General features: G+C 45.4%; 10 protein-coding genes across 10 annotated transcripts; 3 read left to right on the top strand and 7 right to left on the bottom strand.

Moving 5' to 3' along the window:
* Nucleotides 1–702: 702 nt before the first annotated feature.
* F4822DRAFT_357537 (uncharacterized protein) lies at nt 703–1,221 on the bottom strand. The gene has a single exon (XM_051456058.1). It carries the CDS (start codon nt 1,118–1,120, stop codon nt 788–790), a length of 333 nt encoding a protein of 110 aa, XP_051311683.1. The 5' UTR covers nt 1,121–1,221; the 3' UTR covers nt 703–787.
* F4822DRAFT_414444 (membrane fusion mating protein FIG1) lies at nt 703–2,970 on the bottom strand. The gene is made up of 3 exons (XM_051459146.1): nt 2,220–2,970; nt 2,093–2,161; nt 703–2,024 (listed from the first exon to the last, which is right to left on the bottom strand). The coding sequence occupies exons 1-3, from the start codon at nt 2,245–2,247 to the stop codon at nt 1,324–1,326; spliced, it is 798 nt and encodes a 265-aa protein (XP_051311682.1). The 5' UTR covers nt 2,248–2,970; the 3' UTR covers nt 703–1,323.
* Nucleotides 2,971–4,000: 1,030 nt separating this feature from the next.
* Nucleotides 4,001–5,454, bottom strand: F4822DRAFT_445750 (alpha/beta-hydrolase; the record flags this gene model as incomplete). Its single annotated transcript, XM_051463421.1, has 4 exons — nt 4,803–5,454; nt 4,665–4,752; nt 4,260–4,615; nt 4,001–4,203 (listed from the first exon to the last, which is right to left on the bottom strand). The coding sequence occupies exons 1-4, from the start codon at nt 4,948–4,950 to the stop codon at nt 4,001–4,003; spliced, it is 795 nt and encodes a 264-aa protein (XP_051311684.1). The 5' UTR covers nt 4,951–5,454.
* Nucleotides 5,455–8,270: 2,816 nt separating this feature from the next.
* On the top strand, nt 8,271–9,266 carry F4822DRAFT_445752 (NAD(P)-binding protein; the record flags this gene model as incomplete). Its single annotated transcript, XM_051463422.1, has 3 exons — nt 8,271–8,566; nt 8,623–8,804; nt 8,884–9,266. The coding sequence occupies 3 exons, from the start codon at nt 8,271–8,273 to the stop codon at nt 9,264–9,266; spliced, it is 861 nt and encodes a 286-aa protein (XP_051311685.1).
* On the bottom strand, nt 9,252–11,049 carry F4822DRAFT_357564 (uncharacterized protein). Its single transcript, XM_051456059.1, has one exon. The coding sequence runs from the start codon at nt 11,013–11,015 to the stop codon at nt 9,531–9,533; it is 1,485 nt and encodes a 494-aa protein (XP_051311686.1). The 5' UTR covers nt 11,016–11,049; the 3' UTR covers nt 9,252–9,530.
* Nucleotides 11,050–11,058: 9 nt separating this feature from the next.
* On the bottom strand, nt 11,059–13,577 carry F4822DRAFT_357565 (uncharacterized protein). The gene is made up of 9 exons (XM_051456060.1): nt 13,029–13,577; nt 12,831–12,966; nt 12,570–12,748; nt 12,473–12,509; nt 12,346–12,413; nt 12,015–12,278; nt 11,837–11,955; nt 11,713–11,780; nt 11,059–11,663 (listed from the first exon to the last, which is right to left on the bottom strand). The coding sequence occupies exons 1-9, from the start codon at nt 13,107–13,109 to the stop codon at nt 11,311–11,313; spliced, it is 1,305 nt and encodes a 434-aa protein (XP_051311687.1). The 5' UTR covers nt 13,110–13,577; the 3' UTR covers nt 11,059–11,310.
* A 1,065-nt stretch (nt 13,578–14,642) lies between these two features.
* On the top strand, nt 14,643–16,769 carry F4822DRAFT_357578 (putative cytochrome P450). Its single transcript, XM_051456061.1, has 2 exons — nt 14,643–15,926; nt 16,055–16,769. The coding sequence occupies exons 1-2, from the start codon at nt 14,867–14,869 to the stop codon at nt 16,624–16,626; spliced, it is 1,632 nt and encodes a 543-aa protein (XP_051311688.1). The 5' UTR covers nt 14,643–14,866; the 3' UTR covers nt 16,627–16,769.
* Nucleotides 16,770–16,842: 73 nt separating this feature from the next.
* Nucleotides 16,843–17,740, bottom strand: F4822DRAFT_432775 (aflatoxin biosynthesis ketoreductase-like protein nor-1; the record flags this gene model as incomplete). Its single annotated transcript, XM_051461709.1, has 4 exons — nt 16,843–16,917; nt 16,963–17,062; nt 17,122–17,647; nt 17,704–17,740. The coding sequence occupies 4 exons, from the start codon at nt 17,738–17,740 to the stop codon at nt 16,843–16,845; spliced, it is 738 nt and encodes a 245-aa protein (XP_051311689.1).
* A 473-nt stretch (nt 17,741–18,213) lies between these two features.
* Nucleotides 18,214–20,376, bottom strand: F4822DRAFT_445755 (GMC oxidoreductase). The gene is made up of 2 exons (XM_051463423.1): nt 19,052–20,376; nt 18,214–18,986 (listed from the first exon to the last, which is right to left on the bottom strand). The coding sequence occupies exons 1-2, from the start codon at nt 20,353–20,355 to the stop codon at nt 18,431–18,433; spliced, it is 1,860 nt and encodes a 619-aa protein (XP_051311690.1). The 5' UTR covers nt 20,356–20,376; the 3' UTR covers nt 18,214–18,430.
* Nucleotides 20,377–21,076: 700 nt separating this feature from the next.
* F4822DRAFT_414453 (NAD(P)-binding protein) lies at nt 21,077–22,625 on the top strand. Its single transcript, XM_051459147.1, has 3 exons — nt 21,077–21,989; nt 22,045–22,482; nt 22,548–22,625. The coding sequence occupies exons 1-3, from the start codon at nt 21,438–21,440 to the stop codon at nt 22,590–22,592; spliced, it is 1,035 nt and encodes a 344-aa protein (XP_051311691.1). The 5' UTR covers nt 21,077–21,437; the 3' UTR covers nt 22,593–22,625.
* The last annotated feature ends 1,173 nt before the right edge of the window (nt 22,626–23,798 follow it).

The raw sequence follows: 23,798 nt of genomic DNA on the forward strand, positions 1-23,798 counted from the left end.
GGGGAAGACCTGCATTGCACAGCGTGGAGTCGACCCTCTTCTATTATCCCTCGTGGATCGTAGGAGGCGCAATTTTTGATACTTTAAACTCGTTTTCATTGTGAACAATGCTTTTGCATTGCCATGAAGAAGACAGCCGTTGGCTTAGATTTTTTTTCTTCCTATTTTCCCCTTCGTTTTCATTGTCTCTGTCTCTGTCTCTGTCTTATTTCCTCTTTTCTTTTTTCTCTTCTCGTTGTACCCTGCTTTGTGTGTGCCGTGGTGTTACGTGTCATATCCAGAAGTGGCCCTACTTGGTCCAAATCTTGTTAAATCAATAATTTCCCCAGTCAACCAGCACATAAATCTAATCCACCTAATGAGAATAATAGGTCCGATAATCATCTAGATAATGGGCGCACATGGGCGGCGAATACATCTATGGGTGTAGGTATAGCACGTCTAGATCGGCGCGCGTGATGTGATGTCTTGATCGTGAACAACTAAATGCATTAAACTTCAAATGTCCTACAATTATTTTAAGCGTAGATGTACGGCGGTCCAATATATTATAAACTGCTAAAACGCCGTGCGAATATACAGTATAAAATGTTCCCCATTATATTTTATCCTGACCGGGGGATCGCGGCCTTCAATCGCCTCTAATGCTCTACGAGTTAACAAATTACCTGAAAACACTGATTCACATAGTCAAATATTCATTGGGGCAAGAATCATTTTGTATTCACATCTGAAAATAACACCATCGCATAATTCAAGTTCCAAGTGCAGAGATGCCATTCTTCTTCTAGTACAACAAGATCTTATACAACGGCCAAGATGCCTCCAAACCCCGCAAGGCAGCCGACGTCGCCATCGAATATGCTCGATAACGTAGAAAATTCAGGTCCTTCGTCTGTAATCGTTCCATCATTATTGACCCTCGTATAAAAATATTTATTTGGTATTTCCATCGCAAATGACGCGCCTCCAATAACTCGTTCCTTCTTCTCCTCGCCAAGATCACCATATGCGCGTTCTCGTTCGTGGGTACGTTAATCAGTGTAAAACAAGGTGGGTTCGGGGAATGTAACGTAATACCAGAGGAGAAAAAAAAAACGGAAAGACCAAAACAAATCATTATTGCACCGGGGACCACCCCTCCTTGCTAACTCCAGTTCCCAGATGCTGATCAATCGACGAAGAAATAGTAATAATTGTTTCGTTGCGTTCTTTATTCGGCCGAAGTCTCTGCCCTTTCCCATATACACAAATAATCCCTCCCATGCATATACTCGGCTTTTTCTCATCCGTTTCGTTGCTGATTCCTTTTTAAAACCCTCGTTAGTCCGCTAATTGCGAAAGCACCCTAATACTCAATATCATGACAAGCAGACCAATTGTTACGATGATCAGAAGCGTGAAGCTAAACCAACCCATAACCATAGCACTCGTTCCGATCCCAGACAATACGCTGCCGTTTCCGAAATCTTGTGCTATTATAGATGCTGCAACGGACGCCGTGTGTTGCCATAAGACGGATACCAGTACGAAGATTGATGCTATGAAGATGATAGCTAGCGCAATCTGAGATACCGGTCTGCTAGGGAACGGCTTGATTTCGCGGTCGGATCCTTCGCTGTCTTCTTCCTCATGCCATCCAGGGAAGGTAGCCAAGAGCAAGAAACAGACAAAGGCAAAGATAATCGCGATAATGATCAGGTAGGGGAACACAATCATGTCCTTGAACTGACTGGCTAGCCAGATAAGGTTAAGAGGGTCTTGGTCGACTGATACCTCGTTGGCAAGGGCAGTAGCGTTGTTGCTACATAACCAAGAACCACCGTCCGGGTTGATGCAGATGCCGAAGTAACCGACACGGGCTTGTAGGTGCGCCGATCCGACAATGTTGCTGATGGCTTGGTTGACATTGTAATCGACTTGCGCTGTGTCTGGTACGGCGGTGTATTTTTGGTAGTAGATGGAAAGCAGGAATATGTCGGGGATAAGGGGTGAGGACGATGAGCAACCTGCTAATAGGAGCGCTGTGTTCGAGAAAAGTTAGTTCCGAATTCCAAGCGGCGAGTGATCAGAGTGAGGAATGTAGACATACATAATAATATTATGGCAACTGCTATTAGAATCATCAAAACATGATGGTATCCGAGGAACGGTATGAACCCTTAGGCGTATTGTTAGCTTGCTGTGAATTGTTCATTCTAGAACTTAGAAGTACTTACGATACCAACCAACTTGAAAACTAGGCATCGTTTCTCTTGAATTATTATCTGTTTATTTCCCAAAATTCCCGAGGTATATTGCCTCTCTCCACTCCCGTCCTCCCTGGGAGCGACGGTGTGGTTGAATTGATCTCACGCAGCAGCAATGCTGGAATGCGTGGCCGAGAATCGGACGGCGTGGACGGGATACTCGAGATGGAATGCGGAAGCAAGATGAATCTCGAAAAATCCCAGGGACGTCGCGCCGTTGGAATGTAGTCGTAACTTCGTTAATTTGGGCTTTCGATTCGCATATAAAAGATGCACGCCGTCGAAAAAAATCGATAACTAAAAATCGCCGTTCACTTTGTCTTTGCTTGTCAGATCAACTCTACGAATGAACACGCAGGTGAAGGGTGTGGTGAAAGTGCTAGCGAGCGAGGTGAGGAACGATTGTATGGCAATGTGAGGTATGGTATGTAAGGTATTGTAACTTAGAAGTTCAATGGCTTCCTCCTGGACAACAGCCCTTTGCCCTTTTGGAATGTCAAGAATAGGGTAGTGGAAGAATAGAATGGTCTTTCGACTCGTTCGTTGGCAGGTTTCTAATTCTTCCTATCCCCTTTTTTGCCCTTCGGTACTACAAACTTGCTCTTTGAATAAAAAAGAGGTTGGGATGCAAATCGGATTGAATGGATGTTTTAGAAAATGGTTGCGCAAATTTTGGTAGAGAATCTACAATTGGCCCTGCCACCTGGATTTAGACGATGATATCGGACCAAGTTTGGTTCATGTAAATAAAAAGATGTGGCTGGGCGTTGCTGGAGCAATGAGATCCAACGGTTACCCCTGTGCTATGTGGGGCTACTCCTGTAACCTTAGGAGAGGTACTAATTTTTATTTGGGGGTTGGCTAGGAGATGAAGGTACCTAAATAAGCTTAAAAATCATTGGTCCCTGCATTAACGTATATCATCCACCAATCAAGTTCTAGGCTATGCACAAAAAATAACGTGGACCTTTCCCACTTCAGTATTCTAAATCTCGTTTCCGAAGGTCCGGCATCAATTGGCTTTCAACGTGCATGACGATAACGCACCCCAGAAACCTTTTCGATTTACACGCAAGCCACTCTCAATACGTAGATGTATGTACGTATTTTGCTATGTATATTGATCTCTCCATGCATGGCACTATCGACGATGCCAAACGCCACGAATGGGTACCAGTGTCATGTGCTTGCGATGCTGTATTACACGAATCTCCCGAACATAAACGAAGGCCTTTCCCCGCTATCCACGAAGCGGTCGCTAAGAAATTACAGCAGCTTTCTGGTGAACATATAGAATTCATCTAATGGCTGGATATCGTGCTCCGGCGCTCAATTATGAAAACGTCGATAATATTGATACCAAGACCTCTACATACTAGGCACCCGTTTTTTCCATCTCGTATATTTCCAAAGCCATTTTTTTGCGACTAGGCGATCATCACTGTCGTCATTGATACGGAATATTCTTATCCATATATCTAGGCTACACTTTTATTGTACTTGATGTCAGTTGGTGCTCATCAGGATTTTATAACCAGCCACTCGTCGATCCAACTTCGCATTGACCATATGATATTATCTTGGTGTCATAAAATCTCTCAATTGGAATCGCACTATACTAACGAAATGGTTTTGAGACTGTAGTGGCCATCGTTGATTTTTATTCAGCTTGAGAATTCCGACTTCACATCTTAATTATATTGAAACCCACTTCAGACAAGAACCCGAACCTGCTCAATTATCTTTAGGATCTACGCCCAAGCATTGAACCATCTAATAGCTTGGAAGAAAGCCTCTTCTTTTCCAAACTTCTGCTTCGGATCCGAAATATTTGCTCTCACGCCGAACCCATGCGAAACTCCACCATATAATGAGTAAGAGTAAGGATGTGTCGTGTTCAGAAGCAGCGCCTCCACCTGGGTTCTCCTTTCAGGAGGTGTCATTTGGTCTCCGTCTAAAACTCCGTGTTAGCTAGTCGAAAAGACTCAGTGTCGAAGAGAGGTTATTTACCTGCTGCTGCGATGCTCGCGGGACCTGTGATGGCGGAGATCTCGCCGTCTTCTAGGAAACTCGGATGAGCGGCGAAACCAACGGAGGCGCCCTTGCCTTCGGCTAATAAGCGAAATGCGTAACGACCTCCGAAACAATAGCCAGTCGCAACGATTTTCTTCACTTTGAGCTCAGTGCGCATGAAATCAATCGCTGTCGCAAGAATCGGATCGGTGACATTGGGGGCATGGTCTTCGATAAAACCCTGCGCGTTAAATCCTGGTGTTGGCACATTGATATCTGCCGCCGCTGGCGTTCCGTTGAACATATCGGGGGCAACCGTTAAGTAACCAGCTCGTCCGAAGCTATCGGCAAGTCTTGAATGATGTCAATTATATCCCCTCGAATTAAAAGTAAGGCACGTACAGCTTATTTTCCAGCAATTGGATCCCGTACACATCAGTTAGGTACAACACACCGGTGTCCGATGTGTTGCCAGTGACGTACATGTTGACTTTATCAACGTCAGTCGCCTATTATTTTCTATCGTATTGATGCACCTACTCCCATTGTAGACCTGCTCCTTTCCAACCGGGTCGCCGGAATGAGCAATGATGGATGCACCTGTCGCAGGACAATCATCTTGGCTCGACACTGCACTGACGAAAGAGCCAGCGCCCCAAAGCGCGAGCAGAGAAGCGAACCTTAACATTTCGAAATATTTTTATTTCAGAATTTATGAAGGGGTAGTTCAAGCCATGGAAGATTCGCTCGTGAAGTTATTAACATCGGGGAAACAACATAACCCCTTTTAAGCTAGCCAAGAGCGTTCAACGTGGGGAGCTTACCAATATACTCTATTCGGAAGTTGATATATGGGACGGTAGATCTCGAAGCAATTGCCGGCTAATTGTTGACTGGTAGATATTTTCGGGGCGCATTCGCCTTCTGGCTGTGTTCTCTGCCGTGGTAATTGGAGTCCCCAGGCCACGCAATCACCCAGGAGATCAACATGGGAAAGTTCAAAATATTATTTTATCACCCATGCTATAGGGTCTTGGATATTAATACTGCGTGCGACGAGTACGTCGTGGCAACCATTGGTCTCCGATGCATAATAAATATTAGTAAGTCGAGGTCGTTCGACAATACGGAGAGTTGAATAGAAATTTAATCGCGATTAATATCATGTAGGTGACTATCGCCATAAAATGCCATATTAAGAAGACAGTCCACGCAATGACGCCAAAATAGTAATCTACAGCATTTCGAGGTCGAGTGTAGAACATCAGTTTCGAATAGTAGTCCGATCCTGCCAGGTAATAACTATACCGCTGGAAATACGTGGGCCTATGTGGCGGCGTCGATTTCCGTCGCGAATCCATGGCGCCAGTCCTCACCTTGGGTTTACAACGAGGTTTAAACCCGGCGAGTCGGCCCCAAGCACTTCGAAGATTTCATATAAGCCGTGGACTTTAATGTCTGCTCCCCCAGTTGTACTGTTCTCGATTTAAATTGAACGTTTCCCCTTTCCAACTTGGGTTTCGAATACTCGGTACCTAGATGAGGTACCTTCGGATCTCACACAGATGCTCGTGAATCGAACAGTTTCAGACAATGCCGGTGTGCGTTAGCTGTAATTCGGAGGTCTCCGATCTAAGTCATTAGACTTCGGAAGCGCGTCGGACGTTATATTTATTTGGCGACAATAGTCATAAAGGATATCTACCAGAGTTTGGTATGTTGTTTTAATCTATTCACCCGTAAAGTAACCCACTAAGTACCTAGGTAACAGAGATGAAATCAACGAAGGGTGCGTCCACAAGAAAGGGAGTACCTATTCATGACAATATAAATCCATCCAAATGCTTTATTTGAACCCCCCTTTCTATTGGCTAGATCAGGCGATTTGTTCCCATAAGCTCGCGAAAGACGCCTGAAAGAGGAAGATCAGTTCACACAAAGCGCCGGTAGAGGCAGAGGCATATAACTCCCCATTCAGCATTCAAGTCCTTAGCCGTTGTGGCAACTCAGTTAAGAATACATGGCATATTATCTATCACAAGACAAATCATATATTGTAAATAACAATTATTTATATGTAAACGAGTGGCGTGTTTATATTAATAGTACAATGTCATAATAATACAGTATCTTACACTGAGCTACAGCTGGCAAGTCGCCTGATATCACCTAGGAGGTAATGTTGTCTACCTAGGTACTTCGTTCTCGTGTTCGGCAGCGCAGTAACCGCACAAATCACCATGGTTGGCAACTTTCTCAATGCATTCGCAAGAAGCACAGGCATAAACGGCAGTCTTCCCCCTATTATGGTCCCGGATCTCAGAGTCCCCACCAGTATGGAAGTGGAAGTCCACGGGAGAGAAAGTCATGCTGTGAGAGTGCATTTTGAATTAGTTCGTTGCTGTTTAGTACGAAGTGATGGCTGTTGGTAGATATTTTCTTTTCAGATTTGGCGGCTTTGATATTGATGTGTGTGATGATGGATATGAGCTCTCTATTACAGGATATCTGCAATGCTTATATATTCAAGGAGGGTCCTAATTGTATTCTATCTTCATACTTCTTGACACACAGCTTCAATGTGCCTTCATTCCCAACAATGCTATTGTCATGATAGATGTATTGTTTTGTCCAGAATGTTCAAGCGGAATGAGTTAGTCATTCTTTGTCGTTTTCTAACGCTACGTTTGGTATATTTGTTTAGAAGTGATAATGATACATCTTGACGATGGTGAGCGGAAAGAGAATGTATCTTAGGAACCCCCCTCCCCTTATTTGGTTATATGAAAAAAGTTAAGTTTACGGTTCTATTACAATGTATCTAGTCCCTTGATTTGAAGCCAACAGTAAGCAATGGGATGTAGGTATCTATCGAGTCAATGAGGCTCTAAGACTCTAGTTGTATTTTACTATCACAGTATACCCAAAAATGGCCATCATTGCTGTAAACGCAAATCGCTAACCGTACCTTATCTGTCAGGTAGGAATACCATGCAATGTCTTTAGCACGTCCCGCTACACGACCGCTCTAGGGGCTATCACCTCCTATTCAAAGCTTGCGAGCCCCACTCTTAGTAGCGGCCTTGTTGATTGAACCTCTACCCACAAACTTCGCGCATGAGCTGTAGGTGATATGAGGAACGCCACTCTCGGGCCACAGATCAATATGTGCTTCTTGTCTAAGAGGCTGCTATATTTTGGAGTGTCAATTGCAACCAGAACGTACTGCTAGTCTAACATTGTCACGCAAGATGGGTGGCTACAAGCTTGGCATCTCAACACGCTTGAAAAAATAAGTATTGAAATATCATACTCTAGAATGATGCATTTCAGCGCTTATGTAGAGTCAAGAAGGTTAGCGGGTCTATACTATCTAGATTACTAGGCATTGGATTACCCCTGAGTCACGTGACACACATATGAATGCACAATGGCTGAATTCTATGTGTTGGGCTAATAAACTCCTTAATACATTATGCCGTATTTGAATGGAAGTGAATAGCTTAAAGTAAGGTAAGGAAGTTGCTATGGTAGCCTGCATCTCGAGTGAACACACTAGGTCAAAAGGAAGTAAGCAGTATACATGCGCCGTGGCCGCATTATAAGTGGGAAGTTTCCCAATGGCTAAATGGCGGAGTATTTCTGTAGCCACTATTTAGCATTCAATACTCATTGTTTAACTACGTGGAAGGCTAATAATGTGGCACATTTTCGATTATTATAGGAAACATTGTAGGGAGTGTTGGCTGTGAACTTAAGTACCTAGGTAACTGGTATTGTTCCGATCTACAAATAGCTTGCTGTATTGGTCCGCCTTTGCATAAGGATGAAGGACTTACGGTGAGGCGTTCTTTTCATAAGACCGAGACTGCTTAGTATACTATCGGACTTATTCTATCGTGATTAAGTGCTGTGCCGCCCGTTGTGGGCTTTAGGAACACTATTATAATTTTGGATGCCCCCATCAATTTGATAAATATAATAATTAGAATATACTAAGCGTAAAAAATGACTGGCGAACGAAAGACTTGGCTCATAACAGGCTGCTCGAGCGGTTTTGGCGCTCTATTTGTTCACCAGCTTCTTGCCCAAGGCGACAATGTCATTGCTAGTGGGCGTAATGCCGAGGAAAAGCTTGTTCACCTGAAAGATTCCGGGGCAACTATCCTAGATCTCGATGTGGCCTCACCTCCAGACATTATTGGGGCCAAAATGGCTGAAGCATGGAATTTATATCCTGGTGGCATCGACGTAGTAGTTAACAATGCTGGCTATATTTCGAGTGGCTTATTCGAGGAGTTGTCGTGAGTTTCCATCTTCCCGGAACGACCGAGAAAATGTACTCACCCATATTATGCAGGCAGCAGGATATAGAGCAAGCTTTCAAAACTAATTTTCAGGGTCCGATAAACATTACCCAAGCCTTGCTCCCTCGTTTTCGTGTCAGAGGCTCGGGTACTTTCTTGTATATGAGTTCACAATCTGCTTGGCATCCTGATATTTCTGCTACTGCATATTGCGCCACTAAATCCGCTTTAGGAGGTCAGTCACACCCCGGTCTAGGTGAAGATGGTCAATGTTATTCTCTTATGAACGACAATACTAAGCTGCACAATTATAGTTGCCATTGAGTGTCTTGCTAAAGAATTGGCAATATTTGCCCCGGGCATTAAATTAATCTTAGTTGAGCCCGGGTATTTTCGTACTCAGGTTTTCACTAAAATCAATCGCGCAAAGCCTCTTAAAGCAGAGTTCGCTGAATTCAATTCTACTGTGTGGGCCACGCAGGATAGTATTACAGGCAACGAACTTGGAGACGCTTCTCGGGCGGTATCAATTATGATCGATCTCGTTAAAGGAACTGGAGTAGCAGCTGGGAAGACATTGCCATTACGGATCCCACTAGGGAGTGACGGCTGGGCTAGGATAAGGACGAAATGTGAAGACATGGTAAAAGTATGTGACGAATGGGAGGATGTAGCGAAGAGTACGGATTTGAAATAGTCTTAGAGGCCCCTGAATGCCCTCTACACAGGGCAGCCAATGATCTGAATCCTAAATAAAATCACCGTGCGCAAATGATATGAAAAATCGTAGGTGACAAACTTTAGTCAGATTCGGATAGTCCGTCCCCGGTTTATCTCTTCGTCTATGGTCTTCTTGCGGCTTTAGGAAAAAACGAGGGCATGCCTTTTGATCCTGGATGATGACGACGGCTTCAAGCATTCGAAACAAGGCGAATACAGGGTTGGAATTATGGATACGTCTCTAAGACGCCTCGATTCCACATCCAAGTAAAAGTTCTTCAATCACTTTTCCAAGCACCCCAGTCATAAAGGAATCCTCGTAGAAACTAGTGTTAAAAGATGCCCCAAGTGTAAGTTCATCCTTCCAGCTCCACATTTGAAATTGGATATTTTGGGTTAAAATTTCTGTGCTTATCCAGCATTTCACAACCTCTAAGTTAGTATCCTCATCTATATATTCATTTTGAATATACGTCTCGAGCTTTCCGAAGCTATATAGATCTGGCGTATACACTGCAGGCAGACTTTCTAGTTCTGGGGTATTGAGTTGAGCTGCAATCCGCTGCGCATAAGGTCCTGCAAGGTCTAAGAGGTTAATTGGTCTACTGTGGTCTTCTGGCTCCCAAAAATGATGGATATCCTTGGAGTAGATTTTGTTCAGCTCTTGAGCTATGGTCTCGAAGTCTTTGACGTGCTTTCCCCCGAAATCGAAAACATTTTCGATACTCAGGGGTATAGCTAAAAGATATACTCCAACGACCCTTACATCACATTGACGCTTGGGGGTGATTGTACTAGCAAGAGCTTGGCGTAGATTGACTGGCCTAAAGGCGGTATATGACTTGCAGAGTGGATGCCGAGGGAACCGTGCGGCGGCACACACCACAGCTGAGTGAATAGCACTTGTCACTTTTATTCCCTTCGCTCGACAGGCAGCAACAACTTGAGCAGTAGCCGAAGCATCTATCCGAGTTTCAACACGGGAAGAGTTACTTGGTAGAATCTTATGGGAATCCTCCCGTGTGGGGAACCCGATGCTTGGCGAGGAACCCGAGCCATTCTTGAATTCACTTACAAGGGCATCGGCCGCTTCACCTAATCGAGGTTCTTCCCCCTGGTCAGGTGGGGTTTGGTTCTTCCTTTGCACCAACATCTCTAGGCTTGGGCCAATCGGGGGCCAGCGACCGTTTTCCGCCATAAAAGCTTTTTCGGTACGGATCTTCAGTAGTTTAACTAGTAATTCCAGATATTCATCTCCAAGTTTGGCCATTCCAATGGCATCGATACGCCAGTGCGAGGAACGTAGCACCACTTCACCTGACGCTGGGAGCCAATAACATGCAGCTGTGGGGCTAGATTGAAGTCGTGAGAAAAGTGAACTCGCGTCCTTATCGTCGCAACGTGTGAATGTATCATTTCTTGATGTATTCCACTGATCTCTAAGTGATATTCTTATCTGCCCTCCCGAGTCTGATGTATTTGGTGGGATTAAAATCGAATTGAGCGCTTTGTGTCGCCGCAAAACATGGTCCCATGCTTGGTATATGTACTCCGTTGGGTCGTCGAAGGATGGTGGAAACTTGAGTTTGAGTGCTAAAGAAATTGCCAAGTGCTCTCTATTTGGACTATTTGGAGGTCGGAGTCTACCCGTGAGCTTGGTAAAGAGTAATTCTGTATCGCCCATTGGCCGGCTATACGGATCCCAAATAGATGACTCTTGGGACATGATCGCGAAAGGCGCATACGTAATTATAGATGGTAAAGTTCAAAATTAGCGATGCGATATGTTGTGATTAGCGAACGTGGACATATGCTCGTATCTTCTTCAAGAAGGTAAGATATAATGGTTTTATATGATACAGATCGTTATAAAGATCATCTGAATTGAACATTGATGTTGGTGTACGTTGACGGCGAGGATATCCATTCCCCAAGCAAAGTGGTCCTGTCATCCTCATAGGCCAAAATGATTCTTTTCTGACGAATCATCCCCCTCGTACCTAGGTGTCCGCATCCACATCTTAATGTTCTCTTTCTTTTTGTTCCTCGATGTCTATCAACTCAACAGCGTCAGAATCGCCAGCCTTAGGCATATAGGAGATTTTGTGTGTAACGGTCTTTTGAATCCCCCTGGGCGGGAACGAACCCTTAGTGGCCCTGCCGATATGATAATTTCCACCAACATTGTAACTTCCACCAATAGTGTAGCATCCTATGTTGTCGGAAGATTGGTGGTTGGAGGAGCGGTTGGAACTACCGCCGAAGATTCTGGGGAAGTATCGGCGGAGGAAAGCCAGCGTGGCGGGCATACAACAGCACACAATTGATAAATTGCATTCGATCACACTGTATGTCGCTACCATGACATTGTTATCTTATTTATGTCAGCTCCTGATTCTGAACACTCTAGAAAGTACACTCACATGTTGGGTTCGTTGACGTAGAATACGTAACTAGACCTGAAAATCGAACAATGCTAACTACTGTGATACTGTCGCACTGTGAGCTATGTAACCTTAAATATTCAGGGATAGAATAGATACTCACATAATACCGACACTGAACATGAGAATCAAATAAATTCTCTTTTTTAGCCCTAGCTGTAATCTGAAAATTAATGGAATAGGTAATCCCAAAATCCAAAGATCAGTAGCAATGTTTATGGCCTGGATGACATGTTAATAACACTTCGGCAGCCTATGAAGAAATATTCGTTTGCCCTTACCGAATGAGCCCACCAGAATGCGGTGTTGTCGTAGCATACTCCTTCGCCCGTCCCGGACCAGCTTGACCAAGCGTATTCCACAGGAATACAGGACAGGATTTCGGTGATTGTTGTCGAGATCATAAACAAAAAGCAGTGGACTATGGTACCCAAGCATAAAATTTGAAAGGTGTTGTTGGGGAACACTCGCTTGAAGAACAAGACGATGGCAATTTTCGTTAGGATGATGGCTGGTATGTAGGCGACTTGCGTGACCCATGTGTACTGGAAGGATGTTAGGATGTCGTCTAACTAATAGGTTTCGTGTTATCATTTTAATTGTTTAACTGACCTTGACGACGTTTGTGATTTGTTCTGGAGTCAAAGTCCATATATCTCTTCCCATCCCGGCGCCCATCACTAATTTTCGTGTTAGCGTTCGGAATCTATTTCAAAAGTTTAGTGGGCTCGTTCCATACTGAAGAATTCGAATACGTCCATAGGAATAGAAAAGACCTAACCGAAGAGTTAGCAAATCATCTATATCTTCAAGCTTTCCTTTCTATAAACCCTTACCATCGCGAGAACTGCGCATAGATCGGCCCATTGGTATTCTCCTTGAATGTGACAATTGAACGACCTTATGGAGACAAAAGCCAGGGCAATGGCGGCAGTTACCGCGGTCGCAATAGGCGCAACGAGTCTCCTGTCTCTGACAGGTTGTTTGCAAAGAGTCTGAGTGGCATTTTGAGCAGCTAGATGGTGGTTGTTAGATGGCATACTGTTGGTGATGGCTGAAACAAGCAGAGTGCGCGATATAGAAGGCCGTAGACTTACCGAGACCTTCAATAACGGTGCAGCTTGCTAGTACACAATCCGCGACACCGTTCATCAACGTCGAATCCGCGCAAATGCATTCTGAGTCCGTCGGATCGCAAGATGAGGTCTTGAGTTGGGTAGCAAGGCAATTGGTCTGCAAGGCGTGATTAGCTTGTCCTTCGGTATCGTCTGCGCGTAAATTGAATCTCCACGTACTGCACACGTCGGCATCGTCTGGGCCCCGGAGACGGCAGCCAGGCCGACAACGGTCAACATCACCCAAATTTTTGACTTCATTGCGGCTGCGTATTTTACGGGTCGATGGGCTGAAGACTCCCCGGAAAAAGTCGTCGAGGGTCGACTTTGTCGATACCTAGGTATATATATGAGTCGGGTGTATTGACGCCTGATAATGATTTACATAATTTGCCATTGGTAGGGGCAAGAGTCTTTACAGTCTCGTTGATACTCGTCAAAGCAGCCTTCTACCAACATTTGAGTCAAAGCAACAAATTCTCTCTGCCAACGTTCGCAAACCCTAGACTAATAGCCAGACATAGCCAGCCGATCATTGCTGCTACGCCGTAGACTTCTTGTACCGGGTTTGCGGCTCCGCAGCGCAGGCTCCAGGCCAAGCTTGCAGGGTGCAAAAGTTCTGCAAACCCCCTATCATATCTTCTGTATTGTTCACAATGGATGAGCCCGTACATGTTTTTCAGCGCAGCCCCCTTACTTTCTTTCCCCTCGTTTCTACCTCGACGATAGGCCATGGGTAAGTGCCTGGCTCAGGATTTGACATATCACTTTTCACATCGTACTTTTCCATTTCTGTAATCAATTTGTTTGCTACATACCTAGGTACCTAGTAGACTTGTATTTAACACTGTGCACCTATTTCTACCTACTCGAATTTGGCGAATTCTTGTGGTATTTCATCCCTACAAATTCGCATACGATACTATTCTCTTTATTATAGAACTTCCTATAGAGTAAAGCTATAATTAATAATTAAACTGAAGAAGTTGTATGGGAGCCTTGAAGGCGGGTATAGATTCCGGGTGGGTAAGGTATGGCTCCGAAACGTTGTTGGTACTGTGTATATCCAAATTTGTAGGGTCCAAGCACCGCTAGCCAACAGTATAACGGCATTACCGTGGAGCCACTTGCGATATACATATTACGCATAGCAATCCTGGTCTACTTGTGCATTTATTGGTGTACGTATCCCATGCGACATGCCTTTTCCGGAAAGAAATGTCACTTTAGGCAAGCTATGCGAATGCGGAATGACGAGCACCCCCTACAACGGGCGAATGTATGCGTTTGAGGAACGCTTGCTTCCTATAGAAGGATTCTAAGACCGATCGGTACCTAGATCAAAGCAGGTTTGGCGCTAGAGCAGATGCAGCAACACAACAACAGTCCCAGAAGAGCGGTCGGCGGCTTATTGAGGCTCGAAGTGAGATGGTTGGTTAGTCACTGTTCATTTATTAAGGGAAAGAACCCCGAAACTGGAGATCTCCAAATCCCAAGACGTACGCAGCTTTATTATAGGGGCGCCCACTCTCACCCCCGCATCTTCTGTACACCATACATGCCAATATAAGTGGCATAGGGTTACATGAATATGCTGTGTAATAGAAGAGCCCTGGTAGGCGAAGGGAAGTAAGGGAGGTAGGGAGGACTCGTATGAGCACTTCGCCGTGCGGGGTTTAGTGTCGGACAATTATCTATATATATGTGTTGGTGCTAAACAGGAACTAACCCTTTAACTAACATTAGGATATGATATTCCCTGTTCTGCAGTCCCAATATGCAGCATTTTATCTTATTAACGCTCTATGGGTAGGTATTGCGAGCTACAACAAATCTGGCGACATACATGATATGGTCCCATAGGGGTGGTCGAGCAGAGGTTAAGGATCTGCATCGGGCCACATTTTCCCACGCGGGCTCTGGGATAAAAGGGCTTGGGGAGAACCCCTGGGATAGCTATGTGTTCCAACAGGCTCACCTTTTTCGCAGCTGCCATCGCAAGCTCTACATTGTAGAAGATGGCTTCCGACGTCAAGGCATGGGTCCTCGGTCTCCTCGCCGCAGTCATTGTAGCTCGCTTAATCGTTTCTTTCGTTCGACGCCCGTCACTACCCCTTCCACCGGGACCTAAGCCGGCCCCTCTGATCGGAAACCTACACCAGCTTCCCAAGAGTCTTCAATGGCTTCATCTCTATCACTGGAGTAAAAAGTATGGCCCATTAATGCACTTGAGCATGGGCGGCCAGCCAATGATCGTCTTGTCCACCCACCAGGCCGCCCATGACCTCCTCAGCAAACGGAGTGCAAGATACTCCGATCGGCCACGCATGGTTATGGCTGGCGAATTGGTTACGAGAGGTATGCACATGCTCCTACGTCAGTACGACGATAGGTATCGGTTACATCAACGAATGGAGGCACCCGTCCTCACCCTTCGTGCTGCTAGTTCCTACCGCCCGTTGCAGGACCTTGAGTCAAGACAGCTTCTCTTTGATGTACTCGGCGAATGGGACAAGTTTGGCGAGAAGGGTATTGACTTCCACCACCACCACGAGCGCGCCATGGCTAGCTTTATCTACTGTCTTAACTACGGTTTCCGTCTCAAGACAGGTCATGAGAAGGAGATTATGGACGGAAAACGTGTACAGGCAGAATTCGCTAGGACCGGTCAAGTGGGCGCATATATCGTCGACTCGTTCCCCTCGCTCAATTACCTACCCAGGTTCTTGGCACCCTGGAAGAGAGAAGCCGAAGGCCTGTACGAGCTCGAGCGTCAGCTACATGTCGGAAACCTTAACAAAGGTCTGAGTAACCCCGGTTGGAACTTTAGCAAGTACATGAAGGCGTCTCCCGAAGGCAAGGATATGCCTACCGAGGAACTGGCTTTCGATCTTGGTATTCTCGCGGATGCTGGCTTGGATACGTCAACGGTGGCTCTGGATTGGTTTATCGTCGCCTGGATCACAAGTGGCTCTCGCTGGGTCGCCAAAGCACAGAAACTGCTCGATGAAGTAGTCGGCAAGGGTCGATTGCCGACCTTTGAGGATCGCCCTAAACTTGCATATATCGATGCTATAGGTGAGTTGTCTTTCGTCGCTAATTCTTGTGTTTATCAGGCGCCCTTGTCAATTTCTTTCGTTTATAGCCCCACTTACGGCTCTCCACTCTTTGTACTTTTGGAAGGATTTTGGCTAACCCACAAATAGCGAGTGAGACCCTTCGATGGCGCCCGGTCGTTGTCGGTGGAGTACCTCATTTTACTAAGACACAGGACAGCTACATGGATTACCACATCCCGGCCAATTGCATTATGCTCGCAAACCCTTTCGCCATTACCCGTGACGAGTCTGTCTTCGGCGACGATGTCGATGCTTTCATTCCTGACAGGTGGCTTGTTGATGAGGAACCCAAGGAGACCTCGATTGATGCTTGTGGCTTCAACGTGACTGCCCTTAAGGATCTTCCGCACACTGGTTTCGGGTTCGGACGCCGAGTCTGCACCGGACGTATCATCGCACGTAATCAGCTGTTCATTCAGATGGCGCGTATGCTCTGGGCCTTCGATGTCGAGGCTGGAGTTATCAACGAATCTACCGGCGAGAGGCATAAGGTACACGATATGGACTGCACTGAAGGTTTTGTGACCCTACCTAAGCCATTCAGAGCTGTTCTCCGACCGAGAGGACAGTGGGTGCGTGATGCTATCGAGGCGTCTGGCACCACCCACGGGACAGATCACGGTGAGATTCTCACGCAGGCAAGCAAGGAACGGGCTTAAGAGATGAGATAGGGTTTGATGGCTATGGCCGGTAGCTTCCTATTGAGCCTATAGTTTAATTATCTTTAGGGATCTCTAATATGTATCATTATGTGTATAATATAGACAATAATAGAATGAAACCTATTAGAACGAATTGCCATTTTCAAGTTGTCCCTATTTGCCCCCTCTTTCGGAGGGTCATCGTGATGGACTCTTTGGATGGGCTACATCAATCTACCAAGGATGGATCTTGTCGATAGTCTGGTTGAAAAACTTTTGGGAATGCTCCTCCTTAGTAGAGTTGTCAATCTGGAATTATTAGTAAATGTTCACACCATACTAGAAGGCACTCACTATAAAAGCAGTATTCTTACTACTTTCTTCAAGGGTGACTGGTGCTTTTTCTAAGCCGAACGCGCGAGCCCCCGCATTCCCTAGTTCTGTCTGTACCAACCTATTCATACGCATTAGATGCGGTGCTCGGTAAGCTAGGCTGATATTGAGTGGACTTACCCCGGATGGATACATAAGGTAATGAGCCAGTCATTCTCCATACCCATTTTGACGACCAAGTAGTTGGCTAAAGCTTTGGAGCTACCATAGCTAGCATTTGGATAGGGGTAGTTGGGCATTTCATTCAGACTACCACCCGCGGCGCTAATGAAAGCAAACCGAGCAGGATGAGGTGCCTTTCGAAGGAGCGGTAGTGTGGCCTTGTATAAGAGCATGACGGAGATACCATTGACCATGAGTGCATGCTCATACTCCTCTAACGGCAGGTCTTCGATCGTATTTAAAGGGGCAATGCCAGCGCTGGAGATAACGACGTCAATATGATTAACTCCCTTCGCTTCAATATCTTTGACGGCATCATATGGATCGGTCTTCGAAGAAGAGTCGATTTTGGTGATAAGGACTTTGGTGGTCTGACCCCTTGGAACCTTGACGAGGCCCTGAGCACCTTCAACATCACGAACGGCGGCGATTAGAGTGTTATCCGGCTGAATAACATAGTGATCGAACATGCCGCGGCCAATCCCTGTAGCGCAAATGTATTAGAATTCTCGGCCCCGGAGCCGAAGCAAAAGCACATACCGCGGTTGGCACCAGTGATAAGGATTGTTTTCCCCATAGCGCATGTAATGATGCAAGCGTAAGCTATATGTTTTCGCGAGCTCCTTTCCAGCCCATGTTACACTTCAAGGATATTAATATGGTTATAGAAAAGCAATTCCGCATTAAATTTATCATTTTGAGAAAAAAAACGTCTTTCAAGTAGTTTATTATTTTAGTTGTTGAATTAAGTAGCTTACTAAGTTGGTTCCACGGCTATCTTCCACGGCCGCCGTGGCACCTTTGATGACGAGATTACATTTTTCTATAAGAACATCAACACCCATTTTGAGACGTTCACCTACTAAAATGCATAATACCGCTCAGTAATGAAGGATTTTGAGTTTACCACATAGTAGCTCATTATATAGATCATTGAGAACGTCGGCATTAGCCTAAAATTCTCAAGTCGGTTGTTGCGTAAGTGGATCAAGATTTTGGGATGGCTCATTAAAATAGCACACGATATTAAAAATTGATTGAGTTTTACGTGATCAAATAGATCGCAGAACTTGTTATAAAAGGGCGATAGTGTCAGGATTGATCTCCCTTTCGAATGAACCCCTGAATATGTGCAAAAAGGGGGTGGCTTGTCTTACTAAGCATCCCGACTTTGGGCGCCGGTACCAAGTGACCACACAAAAAGATTCCAGTCCCCATTCATCCATTCCTGTGTCTGGTTATCGTGGGGAACTATTTAATTCCCCCCTTAGAAGCCTCCCAAGATAGTCTTCGCTGCCTTCTTCGATATCATGAATGTTGGAAGAACCGGGAATGCACCAGGAGGCTTAGGGAAGACCGAAGCGTCAACAACGCGAAGTCCCTTAACACCCTTCACGCGGAACTTCGAGTCGAGAACCGACATTGGATCGGAAACGTTCCCAATAGCGCATGTACCGCTTGCGTGATGCGAGTAAGCCTCCAACTTTTCATACTCTATGATGTCTTTATCGGTGCATACAGTGCCGTTGGTGCAAGGGTGTAGCTCTTCGAATGGTGCCAAACCCGAGCTTTCTGGGAAAAGGGTCGTCAATTTCTGACCGAATTTGACAGTTTCAAGCATAGCCTGGAAATCCTTATCGCTATCCTCCTCAAAGAAGCGGAAGTTGATCTCAGGAGTCTCAAACGGATCCGCAGAGCGTAAGGTGACAGTACCTCTACCTGTGCTCCGTGGATCCATATGGACATATGCAATGCTGAACGCATTTGGACCATAGTTGGCGGGGTACCCGGGCCAGAAACCCTCAAACGCGCCGTTCAGAGGCCTGATTCGGTTGTTTAGTCAGCAAAAGGGGTTAGGGTTAGGGTTGGGGTAACGACTCCGACGTACCAAAGGAAGATGTCCCTATTTCCTTCTGAAGCAGATGTCTTCAACTGGACGACATAACGGCCGCCGAAGTGCTCGAATGGCTTGGATGCCATGGATAAAACGCCACCCTCGTAGTTATCTCCAAGGTTTGCGCCAACGCCCAGAACATCTGCTACGACACTGATATTATGTTTTTTAAGTTCGTCGGCTGGACCAACGCCATTAAGTTTCAATATTTGGGGAGTGTTGAAAGCCCCACCAGCGATGATCAGTTCCTTGCCAACCCAAGCGAATTCAGTGGTGGTGTTTCGGTTCGGATCATACCGAGGATCAGCTTTATATGAACTGGGACCGACGACGTAGTTGATCGACATAACAGCTGGTGGCTCAAAGTCCCGGAGTTGGTCCCATTCGATGTGAGTGAGGAATGAATTGAGCTGGACGGTTAGTGGAAGATCAGGATTCTCTTCAAGCGCCTTCTTGATGTAGTTGGCGGGACTGAAGCGGTGATTATCGGCGTCGGAATGGGTTGCCATTCCAAATACACCGACTAGTTGGTCGCGGTCTGGCTCGGGTCCATTGATGTCTCTATGTAGGAGCGTCTTGAGATCTGTGTCGGAAATTGCGGAACCGGTACTATTTCCAAAGGAACCGGAGGATTCTGCAATGGCTCTCAACAGCATCGTTCCGTCTGTGGCGTTAGTTGGAAACCATGATCCATCATCCTGGTTACTGTCTAACCATCCTGAAAAGCCGTGACCTGCCGTCCCGTTCTCTAAGTAATGGTTATTTTCAATCTCTTCGAAAATCTTCTTCATCTCGGAAGCTCTCCACGAATCATCTCCAGTGATGTCAGCGATATAATTCCAGTTATCATCGCTAGGCAAATGAAGGACGGCCGCATTATGCATTGCGCATCCGCCTAATACTGCGGCACGCGGATAGTAGATTCCGAGTTGTTCGGCACCTTCAGGGGGATCGAGTCCGACATAGAAAGACCCATTGGTCGTGCGCCAAGTCATATGCTTGTACTTAAGCTCCCTCTCGGGATCATCAGAGTGTTTTACGAAGAAATCCCATCTGGTTCTAGGGTCATTGCTTGCTTCAAGAGCTCGCCCGATATTTTGGTATAATGGGTCATCAGTAAGGTCGGATCCAGCCTCCAGAAGAAGCACCGAATGCCCGGATTTGGCCAATTCAACGGCTAAAGGCCCACCACCAGGTCCAGAGCCGACTACGATGTAGTCGAACTCTGACGACTGGCCTGCGGCATAGTTGACGCCCAAAGAAAGGGTTAGGAACGACAACGCGATCGATTTCAACATTGCGATTACGTTGCTGAGATGACCTATCAACAACTTTGGACAATTACTAACTCTTAAATACAGACATCTTCCTATTGATACCCTTTCTAGACCATTACTGTTATCAGTCCCCTCCGTACAACACCACTTGTACGCTATCTCGCAGTTGTACTCGGCCAATAACAAGGGAGACGATAGTCGTCTAGTCACCGTATCTCAGACCTTTATGATGCATATTCATTTCTAATATATTAGTAGCGTTAAAAGATCGACGGTAGTTATTCTTTAGTGCCGGTGCTAGTTTTCTTGGGACGATATGTATTTTACTACATTTAGCCTCCCGGGAGAGTGGATTCAGCCGGGAGCACCGTGAAGCGCGTCTGTTGTGCTTTTACCGCGCCAAATAGGGTCCACGGACCATGCCGTTTTTGTTGAATGTCTTTCTACCATAGCCACCGTTATGATTAAATATTAACCCGAAAACTCGAAGATGATGATGAATTATAGGATTGAGGCCCAGCAGTATGTTCTTTTGATATGGTGAACCCCAATTGATATAGTAAGCAGGAAGGGTATAATAGGCTTATAAATCTTGCACTATTTTTCTGTGCCACCTTGGGTTGTAGCAAACCGGGGTGCTAGGAGTTACATCCTCTATACTCTATACGTAGTTACTTCACTTTAGTTAATTTTGAGTAACCCCCCTTTTTATGTTTTATTCTCGTAAAATGTCACGATCGGACCAAAACGGTGCCCCGCTCTAGTAGTAGTCCGTGGAAGCGGTACGAAACTACGAATTACGGGTCGAAACCGTCATACAGTTGTTCTTTGTTGCTTTCCATGACGCGAAATGGACACATATATGCAGGGATGTTACCGAGAACAACCTAGTCTTAACTTAATAATCTACTGATGGAATTTTGAATTATCAATCTTCGAAATATCCACGAGATGGCTAAGTAGTATATATATCACTCATTCATCCGTCCCCTAATCATATCTCTGTCAAAACACAGCTCGAATACAACTCAAACTATCAGACCAATTTCTCATAAACACTCATATTTCTAAACATCTATCTCAAATCAATTTCATCATCGAAAATGGCGCCCTCAACTACGAAGCAATGGACTGTCGCGGGAACCGATCAAGGGTTCGATGGTTTAGACTTCGTCGATGCACCAATTCCCAAAGTTGGAGAGAATGAAGTTCTCGTTAGATTACACGCCGCCTCCCTCAACTACCGAGATCTCATCATCCCCAAGGGTCTCTACCCTTTTAAGTCCGAATTCCCAGTAGTCGCAGGTTCTGACGGTGCTGGTGAAGTTGTCGAGGTGGGGTCGAAGGTCCACAAGTGGAAGAAGGGTGACAAGGTGGTCACTCTATTCAACCAGGGCCACCAGTATGGCACCCATGATGCCCATTCCATGGTCACTGGCTTGGGTGGTGCATTGGATGGTGTTTTGCGCCAATACGCTGTTTTCAATGAGAACGGTTTGGTCCGATCGCCGAAGAATCTGAGCCATGTTGAGGCGAGCACCTTATCATGCGCCGCCTTGACAAGTTGGAATGCGCTTTTCGGAGCGAAGGCCTTGAAACCAGGTGAGGTTGTCCTCGTCCAGGGCACTGGAGGTGTTAGCATTTTTGCGCTTCAGGTATGTGATTAAGGCCATTTGTGTATGAGGTTATGTTACTTATTCTTCCTGATAGTTCGCCAAGGCCGCAGGCGCTACAGTCATAGCTACCACATCTTCCAAGGAAAAGGGAGAGAGGCTGAAGAAGCTCGGCGCAGACCATGTCATCAACTACAGCGAGGATAAAAACTGGGGTGAGACTGCTAGGAACCTTACTGGGGGTTTGGGTGTAGACCACATCCTCGAAGTCGGCGGTGCCGACACTATCGAGCAGAGCATCAAGGCTGTCAAATTAGAGGGTGTTGTTACCTTCATCGGATTCCTTGGTGGCCCCAAGATGCAAACCTCGCTGCTTGAGACCCTGTTCCACCTTTTCACAGCTCGTGGAGTCTACGTTGGTTCTAAGGCACAGATGGAAGAAATGGTCGCTGCCATCGAAGCGAATGATATACACCCTATTGTTGATGATACTGTTTTCGACTTCGGCAAGACCAAGGAAGCTTATGAGTACATGGTATGTCAACCATTTTTAGATCTATTCAGGTTTCTTACGACTATTGCTAACATTTACTCTCATAGTGGAACAAGAAGCACTTCGGCAAGGTCGCTATCAAGATTGAGTAGGGTCTCAATGGACGCATAGAGTGTACGAACAAGTTAAAGCGAACCAATTGATTTCTAGAATAGGGGGGATGATAGTTTGATGCATTAGGTAGTTTTAACAATGATTATACGCTTATTAAGCATAACTACTTCTAAAATTCACGTGTAAATTTGTCTATGAATGCATCATTGTGGAGTCATAGTTAAACCTCTCCCTTTATCCATTTAGTGGATACTTCGGATTTTGAGGCTATTCTGACCCCTATTTAGACCCACTTTATCTTGGAACTTGGAGTTCGAATAGGAGCTGAAGCCTTTCGAGTGAAATCAAACTTATATATCTTCATGAGCTAAGAAGTTCTCTCTGGAGGTATACGCCTCAAATTATTGCCCCATAAAGTATTTTCCATTTCTTCTTTTGTGTATTCTACCTGCGGATTCAAGTCAGGGAGATTCATATTATGTAATTGACCTTAAGTAAGCAAACTGTATAACTCGCATTATGTAACAATTATTACATCATCCAGGGTTAATATTATCCCTGGATTAGAAACTCCCCTCAGTAACACAACACCAAAACCTCAACATTCTCTATCCAATCCTACAAGGAATTGTCATGTTCAATCAATCTTAACGCCGGTATGATTTTCTTGACTCTATCGCACAACATAATTGTCAGCATAGGATGACCAATTCCCCAGCGACGCGGCATGATTGTTGAGCCCGAAGACAAATCCATGATTTCCATCTCAGGTTCCCACTTGAAACCGTTTGAAACGGCAAGGCGAGCTTAACGACTCTGCGAAGATATCTAGAGATCCAAGCGCAGGTCGGCACTCTTTTACTAGATTGCTTTCGGTTCGCCAAGGAATAGTAGGTACATATTGTGGTCATGAAGTGAGGTATTACCTCCAGGTCAAGGCAGTATCTAGGAAAAGTCACTTGATTACTAACAATGATGACATAATCTTATGAAGAGGAGCTGGATAGATGAACGGTCTTTCAATAATAAGCTATGAAAAGAACTTGAAGAGCCTTCTATCTGGCATAGAATTGATACGCAGATAAAGATTTTCGGCTGCGAACATCCCATACTCACTCGGTGAGCACCTTCGTCCCGTCGGGTATCCTCCGATACTATGATGGCGTACCTCGTGAAAAGTTGTTCATGAGTGATACGTTCCGAACTTTTGCTACAACTCCGAAATACCTACGAAGCATTTATTT

This window comes from Hypoxylon trugodes (genome assembly GCF_022578975.1).
Source record: "Hypoxylon trugodes strain CBS 135444 unplaced genomic scaffold F4822scaffold_8, whole genome shotgun sequence".
NCBI classification, from domain to species: Eukaryota; Fungi; Ascomycota; class Sordariomycetes; order Xylariales; family Hypoxylaceae; genus Hypoxylon; species Hypoxylon trugodes.